Below are 19487 nucleotides of genomic sequence, written 5' to 3'. Positions count from 1 at the left end.
GGTAATCGGGCTGCCCGCTACGGCTCGACCATCAACAGCATGGACCGAGACCGGCTTGGTTAGCAGCTGGACCTCTATCCCCAGCCTGCGTACCAGATCGATGTCAATGAAGCTCTCTACCGCTCCCGAATCGACACAAACCTTGAGGTTTGTATTTCCCGAGCCCCAAGACAATCGGGCCGATAAAAACAGGCCCTGACCAGGGATGCTAGTTTGGCCCTCTCTCGATTCCCTGGTTCGAGAGCGGCCTACTAGTTTAATGGTCGGCGGGGTCTGGAGTGGGAACCTGACGCCTGAGGGGCGTCAGGTCGTGTCGACCCCAATTGCATGGGTTCGGGATCGGGATTGTGCGGAGGGGAGCTAGGAGGGACCAACGAGCGAGCAAACGGAGGACAGGAACCCCGTTCCCGCGCTCGCTGGCGAAGCCGGGTGTCTATGGACGTGGCCAGTGTGTAAAAGGCCTTAAGGGTGGTAGGAGGATCTCTAGTGGCCAGCTCGTCCTTTACCTTACTGGAAAGGCCGCGATGGAAAATAGCGGTAAGGGCCCCTTCATCCCAACCACACTCTGCTGCTAGCGTTCGAAACTCAATCACGTAGTCTGCTACTGAGCGACCACCTTGGGTGAGTTCGAGAAGGCGTGGACCCACCTCTTGGCCCCCCGCAGGGTGAAAAAATGTCTCCTTAAGAGCCTCCTTAAAGGAGCTTTCAGACGAACATTCAGGAGCGTCTTGCTCCCAAAGAGCGGTAGCCCATTCCAATGCCCTCCCAGTGAGAAGGGAAATGATATAGGCCACCTTAGAACGTTCTGTGGGGTAGCGAGACGGCTGTAGCTCAAACGCTAACGAGCATTGGAGGAGAAATCCGCGGCACTTCTTCGCTTCTCCCGAGTATCTCTCAGGAGGAGGAATGGGCGTGTCACGGATTACAGACTCCCTAGAGTGAGCAGCGGGACTAGGAGTGGGCCCCGAGATGGGCACTTGTTGGGCGAGCGCGGCTACGCGCTGCACCAACTCGGTGAGGGCTACCTCATGCCTGCCCAACGCCACCCCTTGGTGGCGTAACACGTCGGAAACGGTTGTGGGTTCTGCTGAGTCCATGAGTGGTCGCACCTTTCTGTTACGTGGAGAAAGGAGGACTCAAATGCAGAATTCAAAATCAAAATGATATTTTATTTTTAATTAGAAATAAACAAAAACAGAGGAAAAATGAGAAACAAAAAACCCAATCGGAAAGTCCGATGGTGCCGCAGAACTGCTGGGAAAAGAAAAACCCAAAAAGGGAAAATAGCGACGTGGGACGCGAACCCCGGTCGTCTCGGTACGAGCCGGGTGCGTTGTCTCCGCGCTATTGTGGCGCGGGTAAATAAGAGACGGGGAGCGCCTTAGGCGCTACAGTGTCAAAACACGGGAGTAGATTACTCCCGGCAATCACTAGCCCCAGCACAGCGGAAGGCTAGGATAGAACGCGACCGGCTTCTGCTTTGCTGAGGTTCGCAGCTGAAGTACGCCGATCTAAAAAAGAGAAAATAACAGAGTTAGATACACCAACTGCGAGTGCGGATTCGAACCGGTGAATGCTGCGCGAGAACCGAAAGCTTAGCGGTGTCGCCACCCAGCGGTTCAGGAATCCAATTTTCGGGTTGGATCTAAAAGGATGTGCGGTTGCTGTACCAAGCGGACACGCTTGATGTACAGCAGCACCGCTAATGCTAAACGCATAAACAAAAGCAGCGCGAGGGCTGCACGGCGTCGCACCACGCTAATCCTAATAGGGACAATAACGAACGGTTACCTCGACCTTGCAGTCTACACACCCGAATGGCGCATGCCACCAGGGGATACCGTTTTACCTAGGAAAGGAGCGTGGACGAGCAGCCACATAAGATCAGGGAAACAAACAAAAGGTGCGACACCCGCCGCTGTGCAGAGCTGGCTTAAATAGCCAGCTTGACAGCTGCGGGTGATCAGCCCTAATTGGTCCTCCTGCCACTTAAGGCTTTTGTTTGTCTTGCTCTGTAAGACCTACTTCGCTGGGAACTCGGGGTGCATTCACCAGCTACCGTAGGTCTCCTAATATTTTCTAAATCCTGTTTTCACTTTGTAATTATTGGTGATTGTGTGTAGATGTTTGAGGCAAAAAAAGAACTCAATCTATTATAGAATGAGTCTGTAATGTAATAAAATGTGGAGAAGGTGAAAGGGGTGTGCAGACCTTCCAGCTTGACTGTATATGCAAGCATGTATGTACAACATCATCCTGATATATGGGAACACCATAAAAACAATGTTTGCACCATAGGGTGCACCTGGCCCAGAACATTTGTGTATTTGTTGGCCGTTATATAACCATGCAAAGCAAACTGGCAGTGGTATTTACCGATTCTTCGTCATCACTTTCCTCAGCGACAGACCCCAGTGCAGAAGCTGTGGAGAGCCGTCGTTTCAGCCTTTCAGTCTCCTGCACGGTGAAGTAGTTTACTGCAGCAAACTCAACCAGGGCAGAGGCCACAAAAGCAAAGCAGACAGCGATAAACCAGTCCATAGCTGTGGCATAGGCGACTTTGGGCAGGGAGGACCGGGCACTGATGCTCAGTGTGGTCATGGTGAGGACTGTGGTGATTCCTTTAGAAAAGAACACAGATACATATGCAGATGTATGGAAACATTTGAGCACATATGGTCAAATTGCATTTGCTAAAAGTATTGATGCAAAGTACACAAATATAGGAAAAAAAGGAATTGTCACATGTGTAAAAGCCTGGAAACCTTCAAGTTGTGAAGATCTTGTTAGTCATAAATCAACTTATTTGAATGGATTGGCAGGTCAAGAACTGTCATAAGGAATTCAGTCGATGACATTACCAGAACATTAATCCTGTATGCAGGTTAGCACTTGCCAGCGTCAGATTCTTACAGACAGCTTGAACATGTACAGAGTATTCACGCTGGCACCCTAACCAGACAATTCCTTATCTTGCCTTCTGTCACTCAGACTTAGATCAACCAGGCCAGTATTACCACTGAAACTGGGTTAATCAAAAGGCAGCACAAGATGCCACATTTTAAAGAGATTTAAATACAGCTGCAAAACAAAGTTATTAAAATCTACCAGTCTGGAAAGGGTTATAAAGCCATTGCTAATGGTCTGGGAGTCTTGCAACACATAGTGAGAGTCATTATCCACAAATGGAGAACTTGAAACAGTGGTGAACCTTCCCGCGTGTTGCCAGCCTACCAAAATTCCACCAAGAATCAACAGCTTATCCAGGAGGTCACAAAAGAACCCAGGCAAACATCTAAAGAACTGCAGGCCTCACTTGCTTAAGGTAAAGTCAATGTACGCAATTTTACAATAAGAAAGACACTGTGCAAAAATGGCATTTATGGGAGCATTGCAAGACGCAAACTACTGCCGTCCAAAAAAGAACACGAAGGCTCGTCTCGGATTTGCCAAAAAACATCTAGATGACTCCCAACACCTTTGGGATAATATTCTGTGAAATTATGAGAACTCAAAGGTGGAAGACATGGGTCCTGTCACATTTGGTGTAAAGCTAACACCACATTCCACCTTAAGAACATCATACCACCAGTCAAAAATGGTGGTGCTTGTATGATGGTCTAAGGCTGCTTTGCTTCTGCAGGACCAGGGCGATTTAATAATTATAATTTTGATTAAAGTATAATATATAATTGATAGAACCATGAATTTAACTGTTTTTTTATAATTGTATGGATCTATAAAATGTAATCCACAAAGTTGATCTGGACACAAGTTTGTTGTAGAGATATGTTTCGTCACTCATCCAAGTGACTTCTTCAGTCTGAGCTGGTGGTGAATAACCCCAATGCTTAACAATGGAACCAGTGATCAGGTCCATTGTTATGCATTATTGTACCTGGATAATTGTACGTGGATTATTGAGCATGCACCAAGATATAAAATGTAATGCTCCCCTACCAGCCACAGTGCGAGCAGGTACAGACTCCTTGTTGATCCAGAATGACACTTGAGACAGCATGACCACCATGATGAGGGGGATGTATGTTTGGATCAGGTGATAGCCCAGCTTTCTCTGAAGAAAAAAATGAACCTCCTTGACAGAGTACTGACCTGAAACAATGCACAGCAGAACACAGAGTGTATAGAGTGATTTCAGAATTAAAAATAAGATTTTCTATACTGATATTTTAAGATATAGAAGTGAAGATTTGTGGCTGTTTGGAAAAACATGTGGAAATCACATGTGCACAGTAGGCATGCATTGCAGTGGGCACTTTTTATTTAATAAATTGCTTTTAAGGGCCATGGTGTTGGTGTTTCATGTGTGTCACTATACACTGATTAGCCATAATATTTAAACCACCTCTTGTTTCTACACTCACTATCCATTTTATCAGCTCCACTTACCATATAGAAGCACTTTGTAGTTCTACAATTACTGACTGTAGTCCATCTGTTTCTCTACATACTTTTTTAGCCTGCTTTTACCCTGCTCTTCAATGGTCAGGACCCCCACAGGGCCACATATTTCAACTGGTGTGTCTGATCAATCAAAACTATCATTATATATACAGTATGGTGCAAAAGTCTTAAGTCACCACTAGCTTTGTTGTTTTAGCAATTTAATGACCATCTATATTTATTTTACGGTGTCTTTATTAAGATACAAACAGAACATACAGGAAATATGTACACAAAATAAAAAAAAACATAATTTTTAAAACACTTCTATAGGCAAAAGTCAATATTTACTGTGACCTCCCTTGGGCTAAGCACATCTTGAATTCTTCTGAGGAGACTGTCCTGAAGTTTTCTGAAGTAAGCTTCTGGTAAATAATAACAGGCTTTTTCAGCAATTCCAAGAGTTCTTCTTTAGATTTAGGCCATCTCTTATTTCTTTTTCTGTCCAGGTGATCCCATACTGCCTCTATAATATTCAGCTCCGGGCTCTGAAGAGGCCAGTTCCTGACTGTCAATGTTTTATCAGCTGTTTTTCTCTCTAAATGTAATTTCATTAGCAGTGTGCTTGGAATTGTTATCAAGCTGAAAAATTAAACCATTCCCAATCAGGTGCTTTTCAAAAGGAATATCATGCTGAATTAAAAGCTGTCTGTTTTTAGTTTTTATGATCATGATCAGTTTGGTCAAAATTGCCAGCACCACTGGCAGAAATGCAGCCCCAAACCAGGACAGACCCTTCACCATGTTTCACTGAAGGCCGCAAGCACTCTTCTATTCATATATAGTCAACCATTGGATCCCAAAATTTCAAACTTGGATCCATCGCTCCATAATACTCCACTTCACTGACCAGTCTTTGTGAGCTTTAGCATATCTTAGACTTTGCACCCCGTTCCTCCTCCATTAAAGTGGTTTCTTGGCTGCTACCCTTCCAAAAAGATTAATCCTGATCAAGCTTCTTCAGACTGTAGAAGGGTCAACTTGGCATCTTGATGAAGCTGTCAGATGCTGAGCCAGGTCCCTGCTGGACGTCTTCCGGTCTCTCAAAGAAGAAATTCTGAGAAACTTCTCATCAGATTTTAAAAGTTGTCTTTGAGCTTCCAGGACATTTTTGCCACTGACCTCTTCTGATTTCTCAAATTTATTTATTAGAGCTTGTATACCACATCTCGAGTATCCAGTTTGTTTGCAGATTTCCTTTTAAGAAATCCCTCTTCCTGTCATTTTTGGCATTTTAAATGGCACGATGTGACTGATGTTGGTCTTGTACAATGTACGGATGTACAAGAACATGTGTATGTAATGCTCAAGCAAGTCTTGCACAAACCTGGTGTGATAGACCTTTTTCCCAGCAGTCATTTTGACATGAAATAGAAGGACAAATACAGATGTTAGCAGTGACATTAAGGTTCCATTCCATTTAGATGTAAGAGAGCCTGGTTCCTGCTATTGCTCAAGTGTAAGTGGAGGTCACACTAAATACTTGCCTCTTTAGCATATAGATTGTTTCTGTGCTGCTTTTTACTGCATACAAATTTTTTGTACTTTCTGGTTGTTTTCTATTCCAAAGAGACTAAAAAATTTAATCTAATGCCATTATACCATCTAATGGTCTAATCTAATGGTGCCCTAATACCAGTACAGTACTGTATATAATTTTTACCACTGCTTAATCCTGGATACCATCACTGGGTGCACACTAATCCATCATGGGGCCTTGGACATACCCCTCCCCTCAGTCAATGCCAACATGTCTGTATGTAGACAGATGACTGCTGGGGTTTCAGACCTTAAATTTTAGTGGTTTACTGCTGTGCCAACTGAACACCACTAGTTTTTATTTCAGTGTACTTTGCACAAATCAAAGTCCATCTAGCATACCGTCTGGGGGAGATTAAAGTACCACCAGTGGTACCACCAGTGAATACGTTTGCTGTTACCATGCTGTGTCATGACTTTGTATTTAACATTCTGGTGTGTTGAGGTTAAAATGAGTGGTTACAGGCAGGATCATCAGCTGCAGGTTTTCTGTTAGAGCTGCTAGCTTTGCTGTATTTGCATTAAATATATGCAAAACATTTTGGATAGAACATTCAGATCATTTAAACACAAATTGTTGGCAGTGCTTCCACCCGAACACTGCCCTTCACTAACTTCCCATAGCTGCCTGGATCAGATCCAAAACAATAATGCTTGCCTAAAAAGCCAAAACTGAATGGCCCTACTTAGCTGAAAGCACTCAGACCATTTTGTAACTCATTCTTTTCAAGAAATTAGCCTAGCTTGACTCAGGACCTCAGAAAGACGGTCATCAAGGCTCTTCCATGCACTAGCACCCAGGATGGAGGAATGAATTTTACTTGTCTGTTTAAAGATATGAGTCTTTTGCTATCTTTAATCACAGATAAGCAAACATTTAACTTTTAATTTTCATTTGACATAAGAAATTGATCATTTGAGGATAAAATTCAATCCCAGTTTGACTATGCATGTCTCAGCCAACAAAAAGTAACAGTTCAAATCTGCACCAAGACCCCTTTATTGTGTTTTTAAATTTAGTGAATAGAAAGGGGGGTATCAAATATAACTAATCAAATGTTATCATTATTACGGAAAAATGTAATAACAATACAAATAGTGATTTATTTGTTTTTCACTTGATTTTAGAACTTTAACCATGTAAATTGTAACAAATATTGTATTTTATAAAATGCAGTGGTACCTTAAAACTCAATGTCACTTGGTTCTAGGAGCGGCGTCGAGTTTGAAAGATGTTGAGTTTCAAGGTATTTTTTTCCCATAAGGATGTATGGGAAAGCTGTTAATGCGTTCCATGGCCCCGTGGAGCTGCATATATTTTAAGCTTATGTAAAATAATGGGGTTGTTTTAACACTTACACACTGGAAATAACACAAATATAATATAAAAACACTGAAATACAATTGAAAAAGTTAAATACAATAAATGCTGCTCTTTACCTTTAACTCTTTATTGTTTCCCTATGCTTCTTAATCGTGGAGATGCTTGATCTTGGAATATCGTATTCCATTTAGTAATGGCGCATTTACATAAGAAGCAGCAAAATAGCCTTTGTGCTGCTGTGCCGTTATTTCCTATTGAGTGTGCCGGTGCAATAAGCTAAACGTGACTTATTGTATAAAGAACAATGAGTGAGGAATTTCATAAGTGGAGAGAACTTATGAGCAGTAATAATTAAGAAAGGTTTTGTGTTCCTATGTCATTCTTTTAATACATTAAGTCACATGAAGCAGTTAACGATTAGCGTTTTAGACTCTCTCGGAAAAGCTGATTCTCACAATTTCTCAGAACCCCGAGCTATAACACAAGTTTAAAAGTGAAACAGTCAGGAAAATCCTGCTAAACAGATACATGTGGATATTTCAGAGTGAATTTGACGGTTATTCCACACAAATGCAGATTCGTCTCATATTCGCACTTTGATGACGTTTTACCGCCCACCCAAGCCGAGCGCTGACAATGCGGCAGTCGCACACACGTCAGCTTTGAGGTAAACTTCGAGTTTAAGGGCACAAATTTCATGACAAAGGGCATCAAGTTTAGGGGACATCGAGTTACAAGGTACAACTGTATATATGAAGTAACCAGTACTTTTAAGACTATAAAGTAACAATCTGAGACAAAATCATTAGAAGATTTAAATTCATTTGTTTGAATTACTCATTCTGCTGGCTAAAAAGGTGAAAATATCATAACCAATGTGACGAACAAAACTGTTCACATACAGGAAAAACTGCATGCCCTCTCTGATGTGTTAACTAGGGCACAGTGATGCCTCTTGGGCCTGTACCCGATGCTCTTTGAGTGCTGCAGTGATGATAATGATGGCTCCTCAGCAGGGGGACATCGCTTTCTGCCTGCCTATAAATCTGCCCTCAGAGCCTGGAATAAGCTTTACCCTTCAGCTTGCTTTTTAAAGACAGACGACAGCATGAATTAGCTCCGACCAGTTAGGTAGCAAAAAATCTAATCATGAAACTGATAAGGATAACAGGATAGTGTTGTGGCTAATGTGGGTAATGTGCTTATAACATATGGAGTTATGGTATAACTAAGTGGTTACAGTAAGGGTTGGAGGCAGGGTCATGAGCTGCAGGTTTTCTGTTAGAGCTGCCAGCTTTGCTTTACTTTATTGGCATTAAATACCCAGAACACTTTGGATAGAATCAGATTTGTCTGAACTAATTTAAAAACAAATTGTTGGCAGTGCTTTCACCCGAATACTGCCCTTCACTGACTTCCATAACTGCCTGGATCGGATCCAAAACAATAATGCTTGCCTAAAAGGCTGAAACACCTTCCAACTCCTAACTAACTGCCTAAATATTTTACCCATAATAAAGGGAAAGATGGGTAAAATTAGTCCTTCCTATTTCCTCCACAGCTCTTTAATATCTCAGTTGGTTGATCATTAGATGAATGTAGTGGATAGTGCTGGCATCCTTAGGTAGGAATCTGCTTTGGGGACAGTGGTAGTCTAGTGGGAAGGTTAAGAGTCTGAATCCCAGCACTGCCATGCTGCCACTGTTGGGCCCTTGAGCAAGGCCCTTAACCCTGTCTGCTCCAGGAGCGCCATACAATTGTTGACGCTGTGCTCTAACCCCATCTTCCAAAAACAAGCTAGGATATGGGAAAAAAGAATTCCATTGTACTGTACACCATATACCTGTATATATTATATTCATGTTCTATTCATGTTATTGTGAAAGAATGAAGGGGGGATTGGGGGGACTGGGTGCCCAGTACACAGAAGGCACCAACCTATACTCCAGCCACCAGAAACATTGGGCATATTATAAACACGGCATTATAAACTTGCCCATTCATTATGTTTGCATATATGAGCAATTTTAGTCATTAAACATCCTATTCCAAAACAGTGAGGATTAATCTGGTGTTGAAACCCCCCACCCTCTTCCAGGATGAGAAGGCCTAGTCTACAATTTATTTAAAGGGTGTTCGGTGGGGTTGAGGTTATTCTGTATTATATGATCAAATCAGTCCACTGATGTTAAATGAAAAGGCCTGACTTGCAATCCACATTTCAAATCATCCCAAAGGTATAAAGTGGGATTGAGGTCAGGGCTCTGTACAGACAACCAGAGTTCCTCTAGATTAAATTTATCAAACCCTTTCTTTATGGACCTCACATTGTGCACAGGGACAGACCTGTTAGCAATGACTCTGGCAGGAACACGTCATGTTAAAATTATTGGTTGAAATATTGGAAGTGATTGGTCCATTTCTTAAAAACATGCAGCAAGTGAATCGTCCATTTTAAATTGCACCTAAGTGTAAGTGAAAAAGTCTGTGGGTGAGTGTGTGATGCGATGCCCTGTGATGGACTGGCGCCCTGTCCTTGTAGCTGGTGTTTTCTGGTGGTCCTGAATACAATAAACCAATCATAATCAGCCCCCTCCCTCTGTACACCACAAATATAAATACACCTCAGCTTCTCAGAGCTCCTCTCACAGCCTACCACCTCTGCTTCTTTCTCCTGCTTATAAATCTAGACATACATATGAACAAAAGTATTAGGACACCCCTTCTAATTACTGAATTATGTTTCAGCCACAACAATTGCAAACAGGTGTAATAATGCTCCCAACTTTGCAGCAACAGTTTAGGAAAGGCCCTTTGCTGTTCCAAAATAACTGTGCTCCTGTGCACAAAGCAAGCTCTATAAGGAGATGAAGATAAGGAAAGAACTCCAGTGGCCTGCAAAGAGTCCTATGCAGCTGTAGCCTAGCGGTTAACATACTGGACTAGTAATTAAAACATTACTACTAACCCCCACCACTGCCAGGTTGCCACTGTTGGGCCCTTGAGCAAGGCCCTTAACCCTCAATTGCTTAGACAATTTACTGTCACAGTACTGTGTTGGATAAATGCTGAAATTGTAAATGTAAATGTCATAATCTCAGGCCCAGTGAACAGCTTGGGAATGAACTGGAACATCAGTTGAGGCTTTCTTGACCAACATCAGTGCCCAGCCATACAAATGCTCTTTTGAGTGAATGGGCATCATTTTCCACAGACATACTTCAAAGTATTGTAAGAAGCTTTCTCAAAGGAGTGACTGTTGTTATAGCTGAAAAGAACACTTTGAGGACAATCTATTTTAATACCATTTGTTTTTGAATTGGGATGTCCAACAAGCTCATGGTTAGGTGTCCAAATAATTGTGGCTATATAGAGTATCTGGACACCCCTCTTATTAGTTTAGATGTTTAAGTCCCACTCATTGCCAACAGGATTGTAATACTTATTATATAAAATAAATTATTCTCTGTCTGGAAGTCTGATGGACGAGTCTGAGTTTGGCAAATGCCAGAAGAACATTACCTGTCTGACTGCATTGTGCCAGCTGTAAAGATTGGTAGAGGAAGGATAATGCTATAGGGTTGTTTTTTAGGGATTGACCTAAGCTCTTTAGTTCCAGTCAATGCTTCAGCAAATCAAGACTCTTTGGACCAAGTATGCTTCCACCTTTGTAGGAACAGTTTGGGGATGACCCTTTTCCTATTCCAGCATGACCGTGTCCCTGTGCACGAAGTGAGGTCTATAAAGACATGGTTTGGTGGAACTCCAGTAGCCTACACAAAGCTCTGGCCTCGACCACACTGAACAGATTTGGAATAAACTGAAATGGCAGTTGCAAGCTAGGCTTTCTAATCCAGCCCCAGTATCTAATCTCACAAATGCTCTTTCGACTGAATGAGCACCGATTCCCACAGACATACTGCAAAAGCCTTTTTAAGTTATACCCACAACAAGGAGGGAACTTCATAATAACACCAATGTTTTTTGTAAATGGAATTTCCAACAAGATCATGGTCAGTGTTTCACACACTTCCAGCCATATAGTGTACAAAGGAGCTTCAAAAAGTTTCCACACTCTTATATTTTGATAGGAAACGGTGAGGGTGGGAGGAGTAGTAATAGGTCACGTCTTAGAGACTGAGAGAGAGCTTATAGTCCGGATTTAGCGCCATCTGATTTCCACGTTTTTAGACGCTCAAAGAAGCTTTATGGGGAAGAAAATTTTCAGTGAAGCATCAGTGCCTACACGCTCAACCAAAAAAATTTTTTGCTGATGGCATAAAAAAGTTGGTACAATGCTGGGAAAAATGCATCGGAAGGTGACTATGTAGAAAAGTGATGTCATTTGTTTCTGAAATTCTTAATAAATAGAGTTTTAAAAGAAGTGTGGAAACTTTCTGAAGAACCCTCGTATATATCAGCTTCTGGAATGTGAGGTGAGTTAAATATAAAGCTCCATAACAATCCAACCACATAAATTCTCTTAACTACGACTACCTGTATTCATCTTTAGGATTTTACTGGAGAGTGTGTGGCCGATGAGGTCATACTGCAATAAGTTGGAGGACTCTGGAGGGATGACCACAGAATTCTCCAGGCCTTTTCGCCATGTGTAAACAATTTCACTGCTGGTGTAAGCATCTACAGAGAGAACAAAACAGCAGCAAATGAACAATAACGTTCATATATGGGGATAATGATTATGATAATAATAATGATAAATATTAAAATAATAGTGCTTACAACTTCCAAAACGAAGAGGACAAATGTGGCTGTCCATTGGAAAGTCCATCAGCATCATGAGACATTCTGCACTCACAGTTAGTCTAAAAACAAATGTTCTTATATTTAAAATGTGAACGCTCAAGTTCCAAGTTAATATGGAGTAAAGTATGATGTTTTTCAGAAACTGACTTAGGCTTCTTAGGTTCAGTGAAGGGAAATTTTAATGCTTCAGCATACCAAGACATTTAGAACCAAGTATGCTTCCAACTTTGTAGGAACAATTTGGGAAAGGCCCTTTTCCTATTCCAACATGACCGTGTCCCTGTGCACGAAGTGAGGTCTATAAAGACATGGTTTTGGTGGAACTCCAGTAGCCAACACAAAGCTCTGGCCTCGACCCCACTGAACAGATTTGGAAAGAACTGAAATGGCAGTTGCAAGCTAGGCTTTCTAATCCAGCCCTAGTGTCTAACTTTACAATAGCTACCATCAAGGTATCCACTTTTACCTAATCTGTTTTTTATGTACCTCATAGTGTAGAAGACAGTGCCATTCTGCATGATGCGAAACAGCTTGTTGGGTGTAGTCATGTTGTGAGCCAGGGATTTCTTCGAGTTGTGAAAAAAGGTGTCAGGCGTCCAGATCTTCTCCACCATACGATTGTTTAAGCGCAGAATCTCAATAGGGCCCTTGAACACCAGTCTTTCGTCCAACCACATTTGACGGAAAAACATGTCCATGGTAAACTCCTGTGTGAATTAACATGTGAGATAAGGACAACCTGAGATTTTTCACACTAAAATTTTATCAAAATTATTTTTTCTGTGAATGCAGCATTTGAGAAACAATGTCAATGCCAAAACAAGAACAACTAACACATGGGTTTCTGTTTGGAAATCATTAATGAAAAAAAATGGGTAATTTTCCCCTTACCCCAAAAGTTATAAAATAGGACATGTAGCACATATTTATTCTCTCACTTTTATGTCTTTAGTTTTACACTGGAACTATTTTGAATGAGACAGACTTTTTATAGCGTAGGACCTCCTGCTATTCAGCTGCAAAAGTAGACATACACTAACCACATTCAGACTGATCGAGCAGGATAGTGGTAGGGGGTACATTGTGAGAAAACTATTCTTTCTTTTAATATTCATGTAGTAATATAGTAATTTGGTTAATTGCCTTGAACAGCTGTGGTACTTAAAGCAACCCTAGGTGGTACTCCAAATGAAAATAAGTCACTTCAGGCACTAAATAAAAAAAGAAAAATCTAATGTATGTAAAATAAGGAATTTGCATCATATTTTGTCAATGTCAATTTTAATATTACTGGTGTGTGTAAAGAATGTAATAAAAATACGGTATATGCTATGTAGAAATCAACCTTCTACAAACATAGGTCAAATCCTCTGCTGCTAAATGTAAAGACCTTCAAGACTTTCAAATAACTATCACATTCACATTAAAAAAAATCTATTATTTAACTATTATATGTACATTATCTACCTATGTAAAATCTAATTTTAATTTCAACACAGACAGCAGTACTATGGTTAGCAAGCATTGTAATTTATCTAGATTTAGGATTTAAAATCATAAGCAAGATACCAAACAGACTTGAATTGGGATAAAGGGTAAAAAAAAAAAAATAATAATAATAATTTAAGTTATTGTTTCCTTACCATTTCAACATCTGACACTGGTCCAAAACTGGTGACAAATATATCTGTTTTGACTTCAGTAGCAGAAACTGTAGAAGAAATAACAAAAATTGAAATCTTGCTTCTCAGTGATAACTACAAGAACACTGGGCCAGTGATAGCTCAGTGGGTAAGGTACTGGACTAGTAAACAGAAGGTTGCCGGTTCAAGCCCCACCACCACCTAGTTGCCACTGTTGGGCCCCTGAGCAAGGCCCTTAACCCTCAATTGCTCATCGTGTTCCGCTCATTTTGTAAGTCGCTTTGGATAAAAGCGTCTGCTAAATGCTGTAAATGTAAATGTAGATTTCAGGGAACATTCTTGAAAAACTGTAATTAATGCCAGATGGCTTCTACAAGGTATTGAATAAATAACTGGAATACACTGACCAGGTATAACATTATGACCACTGACAGGTGAAGTAAATAACATTGATTATCTCTTCATCACGGCACCTGTTAGTGGGTGGGATATATTAAGCAGAAAAAGTTGATGTGTTTGAAGCAGGAAAAATTAAGTGTAAGTTTGACAAGGGCCAAATTGTGATGGCTATGACTGGGTCAGAGCATCTCCAAAACTGCAGCCCTTGTGGGGTGTTCCCAGTCTGCAATGGTCAGTATCTATCAAAAGTGGTCCAAGAAAGGAACAGTGGTAAACCGGCGACAGGGTCATGGGCAGCCAAGGCTAACATGGGCGGCTACTGTAGCTCAAACTGCTAAAGAAGTTAATGCTGGTTCTGATAGAAAGGTGTCAGAATACACAGTGCATCTCAGTGTGTTGTGTATAAAGCTGCATAGCCACAGAGCAGACAGGGTGCCCATGCTGACCCCTTTCTGTTTCATGCTGGAAGATTTTTATCACACAGATTAAACTTAAATCCAGCTTCAGTTAACAGTGAAACAGTGGTACAGAGATACAGTGGTAGCCTAGTGGGTATCAACTGGAGAGTGGAGAGTGTGAATACCAGCTCTGCCATGCAGCCACTGTCTACACCTTAATAAATAGTTCACAATTGGGCTTTGCCCCAAAACAAATCATAGGTCACTTTTTACATTTTCATGACTGTAGCAGTCAGTTTCTTTAGCATTTATTTACTATGAGGGTCATTCCTACAATTCGGTGCCTTTTGTGTCCTGTATACATGACTGTATACATACTGTTTTTATCTTTTAGATACCAGAGGGTTTCCCATGTCCCCAGTGTTGTACATTCTGATTTAGTGATGGGTATATGAGGTTTAATCATGAAAATATCTCAGTCTTTCAATAATGTTTAAAAGGTTTGCTAAAGTCCCTCTAAACCTTGGATTTGTTTTTCTGTATGAGTTTGATTTTATTGCTGATTATAAGGGTTTTTCACACGTCCCTCAAGTTGCTGTCCACCCTGTTATTTCTTACTACTGTCTCTTAAAATGAAGAGCTGTTTTACATACTGACATTGAAGATGAGTGGCTAACTCCTCATTTTAATGTTGTTTTTTTCCACGTTTTATCCTAAAAGTCTTATATGGTCGACCATAACATGTATCCCTGTTATGGGATATATGAGAAAAAGCAATACAATTTGATAATTTTAAAAATCATCACACTAAAAAGCAGAGAATTCTTTGTTTGAATTCACTTCTGAATTTGTCTGATTTCGTTTTAATGGTACAGCCAGTGTTTATGCCTTAAAAATGTTATAAATAATAGTTCATGTTTATTTTACCGCATGTAAGGTTTTTTCAGTACTTAATAGTAATACATCCTAAGTGTTAAATCATAACTGTAGCAGTGATAGTGCACTAACTACATGTTCTGTTTAGTATAGCAGGGTGCAGTTTTGAACGCAGCCCATTTCAATCATTAATTTTACTCTAAGCTCAGCCTGCAGAAGGCATGAATTGGCTTGTCAACAAATTTGAACAGGTTTTCGGTCCAGTCTACCCCGGTAATACTTTGTTTTTACCAACCTGCAAGGCAAAATTCAGCAGAGGTTTCTCCCAGACTTCGAGTTTTGAGTAAACTGGAATTTATAATGAAGTTGCTTTGTTGATATTGTGAGCTTTTGGCGGCATCTAGTGGCGAAATGATGAACAGACGGTTGAACAAAAACGGTGACAATGTGGTGCAGCAGGTCGTGAGGGTGTCAAACTTCACCTCCAGACTCTGTTGGTTTTTCCTATGTTATTTTGGCTTTTCATTAATAAGGCTTTTTTGTTCACCACCCCAAAGCATGCAGAAGTTGGACAAGCTACTTTAAGTTGCCCTTAGGTGAGAGTGTGTAAGTGCTGTACGTTGGTAGATGATAACCTGTTTCCTTGAGATTTATCAGAGGATGGATCATTTCCCGATTTCTTTCATTTATTCATTCATTCAATTAATCATTCATTTTCTTATCCGCGTATCCAATTAGGGTCGCCGGGGGGCTGGGCGGGAGGAGTGCTGGAGCCTATCACAGCTTTTCAATGGGCGGAAGGCACACAGTAACACCCTGGACGCAGGGCAGACACAGACACACACACACACATTCACCTATAGGGCAATTCAGTGTATCCAATTAACCTGACTGCATGTTTTTGGACTGTGGGAGGAAACCGGAGCTCCCAGAGGAAACCCACACAGACACGGGGAGAACATGCAAACTCCACACAGACAGGACCTGGACCGCCCTGTCTAGGGATCGAACCCAGGACCTTCTTGCTGTGAGGCGACAGTGCTACCCACTAAGCCACCGTGCCGCCCAGGTTTCTTTCAACAACAAAGAAACCGTTACGGATTGCCTCATCTGCCTCATTACAGATGTGTTGTCATATACTATCTTGATATGCAGTTTCCCCAAAGTGGATTGGTTGTAGAGGTCCACCTGAGCAGCCACAACGTTGTCCTGATTTAAACCCTTTGTATTCTTATCTGTGGGGTCATGTCTAGGCACTTATTTATCTTAAAGACAGAATAACTTATGCTTGTGCTAGTATTAAGCCAGATGTTTTGGTAAAATTTCATCAGGAATGGGATAAAGACTTAATGCTTGAAATGAACAGCATAGCAAACTTATTCTGTAGACCTTGCATCAATTTTTTGGTTTCACATAAAAATGTCCTACCAGTTTGTCCCACACACCTACCATTCTATTTAAAAAACTGAAGTTGGGTCTTTAATATGGCAGCATTCAAGAAGTCATAGTGCTGCCCAGGGTGTTTCATCTCACCAGATCAAATAATCTTTGTCCTTATTTTGCCAAAATCCTTTTTGCCACTGTCTCAAAGGCCTGATTTACTGAGTGCTGAAAAGATGGTTACCCATTAAACAGGTTCTGCTATCTCTGCACAGGACATTTAGAGTGACCACTAAGTTTTTACCTCCCTGACCAAGGCCCTCCTTGACCGGATGTCTAATTTGTCTGGACAGCCAACACTGGAGGGTTCAAGGTTGTACTACGCTTCTTCCATTATAAAATATTAGTGGTCCTGGAAACACTCAAAGCTTTAGATGTTGTTTTACAGTATATTTTTACTCTGATCTATGTCTTGCCACAATTTAATTGTCAATATTGTGACGACAGTGCCCTGGATTTCATGGCTTGGTTTTTGTCCTAGCAATATAGAGCAAATTGTGGTCCCTTATAGACCGAGGTGTTTGCCTTTCCAATATCCAATCAATTTAAATTGCAACTCCATATGAGTTCTAGACACATTTTAGTCAGGTGGTCTCAGTACTTTCTGAATCTACTGTATATATAAACATCTAAAATGAAAGTCGAATAAATAAAAATACAAAATTATTTTAATAGTTAACAGTACTGTTAGTAAAATCCTGGAACTTGCCTCCTGACCCAGGCCGCAGTCTGTTGTCATACCCCTCAAGTAGTTGGTCCAGAATCCTGGTGATGTTTTCTGGACTTATCTTTTCATGGTGGGTTCCCATTACTCTGCTAAAACTGCAGAACAAAAATCACTAAAATATATATATTATACATTTTTGTATTATAATTTTAAAAGCACATCTCAGCAGGTAGCACCCCTGAACTCCCACAATTCTCTAAAGAGTGTCTTACAAATCTACTCACCTGAGTAAACAAAATAATCCCAATAAACTGTTCATTGCAGTTGAATTCCTGGTTGAAAGTAGGTGATTATTTAATGGATAAGCTGAATGTGAGATGTTTGTGTTCTATGATTCTCGACATGTGTGGAGCTGTGAGAAGATCTCCGAGATCTGTAGGAATAATCCAGTTAAAGGATTTAAGAAAGTCCACCAGGGTCGTTAGCTACTTTTGGAAAGAAGTAAGCTAGTGGCTAAAACATTATTTAAAACCCAGAAATTAAACTGGTTTATTAATACAATTTCCCTGAATGAATTTGGATTTTCAAAATACATTGTTTTATAAATTCTAAAATATTTCGAGTGTATTTGTTATTTCTACTCATTATTAATTCAATTTTTCTTTTCTTTTTTTGTATTTGATAATTTTTCTATCTGTATTTTATTATTTTAATTAATTGACCCCTTTTAGTTAATAATAAAAATAATCCTTTATGATTTATCCCCCCCCCCCCCCCCCATTTAGTCATTTTCGATTCTTTATTACAATTCATCTGCCATTTGCACCACCACCAAACTGACTAAAAAGAACCACAGACTTACATCCATCCCCTCTGATTCTTTACTTCAGCCAACAGTGGATTCCCCCAGGAAGAGTCACGCTATGTGTATCTCCATTACTTGTGTTGGCACCCTGACCAGACATCAGGAGTCACTGCTGCAGCAGCACTAAAGGAAAAAAACACACATTACTTTTCTACTATCTCAGACACAGCCAGTTGCACAGGTTTTCTTCTGCTATTCTTCTGCTTCCAACATATCAACTTTGAGAAATGACTGTTCTCTTGCTGTACCTTGACAGGTACTATTGTTGGGTCCCAACAAGATAGTCAGATGCCAACAAGAGAATCAATGACTCTACCAGTCAGTTGTGTGTTGTTGTTGTTGTTGTTGTTGTTGTTGTTGTGTGTGTGTGTGTGTGTGTGTGTGTGTGTGAGAGAGAGAGAGAGAGAGAGAGAGAGAGAGAGAGAGAGAGAGAGAGAGAGAGAGAGAGAGAGAGAGTTGGGATAGGCTCCAGCACCCCCGTGACCCTGATCAGAATAACTGGCTTAGAAAGTGAGAGTGTTATTAATAGTAGTAGTAGTATTAGCAGTATTATTATTATTACTAGTATTATTAGTATTATTATTATTAATAGTAGTAGTATTAACAGTATTATTAGTATTATTACTAGTATTATTATTATTACTAGTATTATTAGTATTATTATTATTATTAGTAGTAGTAGTAGTAGTAGTATTCTAATTACTATTTTTATTATTATTATTAGTAGTAGTAGTATTCTTATTACTATTTTTATTATTAGTAGTAGTAGTAGTAGTAGTAGTATTCTTATTACTATTTTTATTATTAGTAGTAGTAGTAGTAGTAAAAGTATTATTATTTATTATTTTTTTATTAGTTGTAGTAGTAGTAAAAGTAGTAGTATTAGTACTAGTAGTAGTATTAGTACTATTTGTATTATTATTAGTATTAGTATTATTATTAGTAGTAGTAGTAGTATTAGTAGTAGTAGTAGAAGTATTATTATTTATTAGTTTTAGAAGTAGTAATAGTAGTAGTAGTAGTAGTAATACCAGTAGTAGTGTAGTAGTATTAGTACTAGTAGTAGTAGTATTAGTATTAGTACCATTTGTATTATTATTGATCA

General features: G+C 40.2%; 1 protein-coding gene across 1 annotated transcript in view; it reads right to left on the bottom strand.

The window, feature by feature from the left end:
- The window catches only part of gabra6a (gamma-aminobutyric acid type A receptor subunit alpha6a), a 40647-nt gene extending 22235 nt beyond the window's left edge, over positions 1–18412 (bottom strand). Inside the window, exons 1-8 of the mRNA XM_062993166.1 lie at positions 18380–18412; positions 17560–17672; positions 13738–13805; positions 12581–12801; positions 12071–12153; positions 11825–11968; positions 3961–4113; positions 2377–2621 (exon numbers count right to left, since the gene is read on the bottom strand). Of these exons, the coding sequence (XP_062849236.1) occupies positions 2377–2621; positions 3961–4113; positions 11825–11968; positions 12071–12153; positions 12581–12801; positions 13738–13805; positions 17560–17659 (1014 nt within the window). The 5' untranslated portion in view covers positions 17660–17672; positions 18380–18412. The remainder of the gene's footprint in view (positions 1–2376; positions 2622–3960; positions 4114–11824; positions 11969–12070; positions 12154–12580; positions 12802–13737; positions 13806–17559; positions 17673–18379) is intronic.
- Between the last annotated feature and the right edge of the window lie 1075 nt (positions 18413–19487).

The sequence above is a fragment of the Trichomycterus rosablanca genome, chromosome 1 (genome assembly GCF_030014385.1).
Source record: "Trichomycterus rosablanca isolate fTriRos1 chromosome 1, fTriRos1.hap1, whole genome shotgun sequence".
Taxonomy (NCBI): Eukaryota; Metazoa; Chordata; class Actinopteri; order Siluriformes; family Trichomycteridae; genus Trichomycterus; species Trichomycterus rosablanca.
The sequence above is the reverse complement of the archived record's forward strand: the minus strand, read 5'-3'. Positions and strand labels throughout refer to the sequence as shown.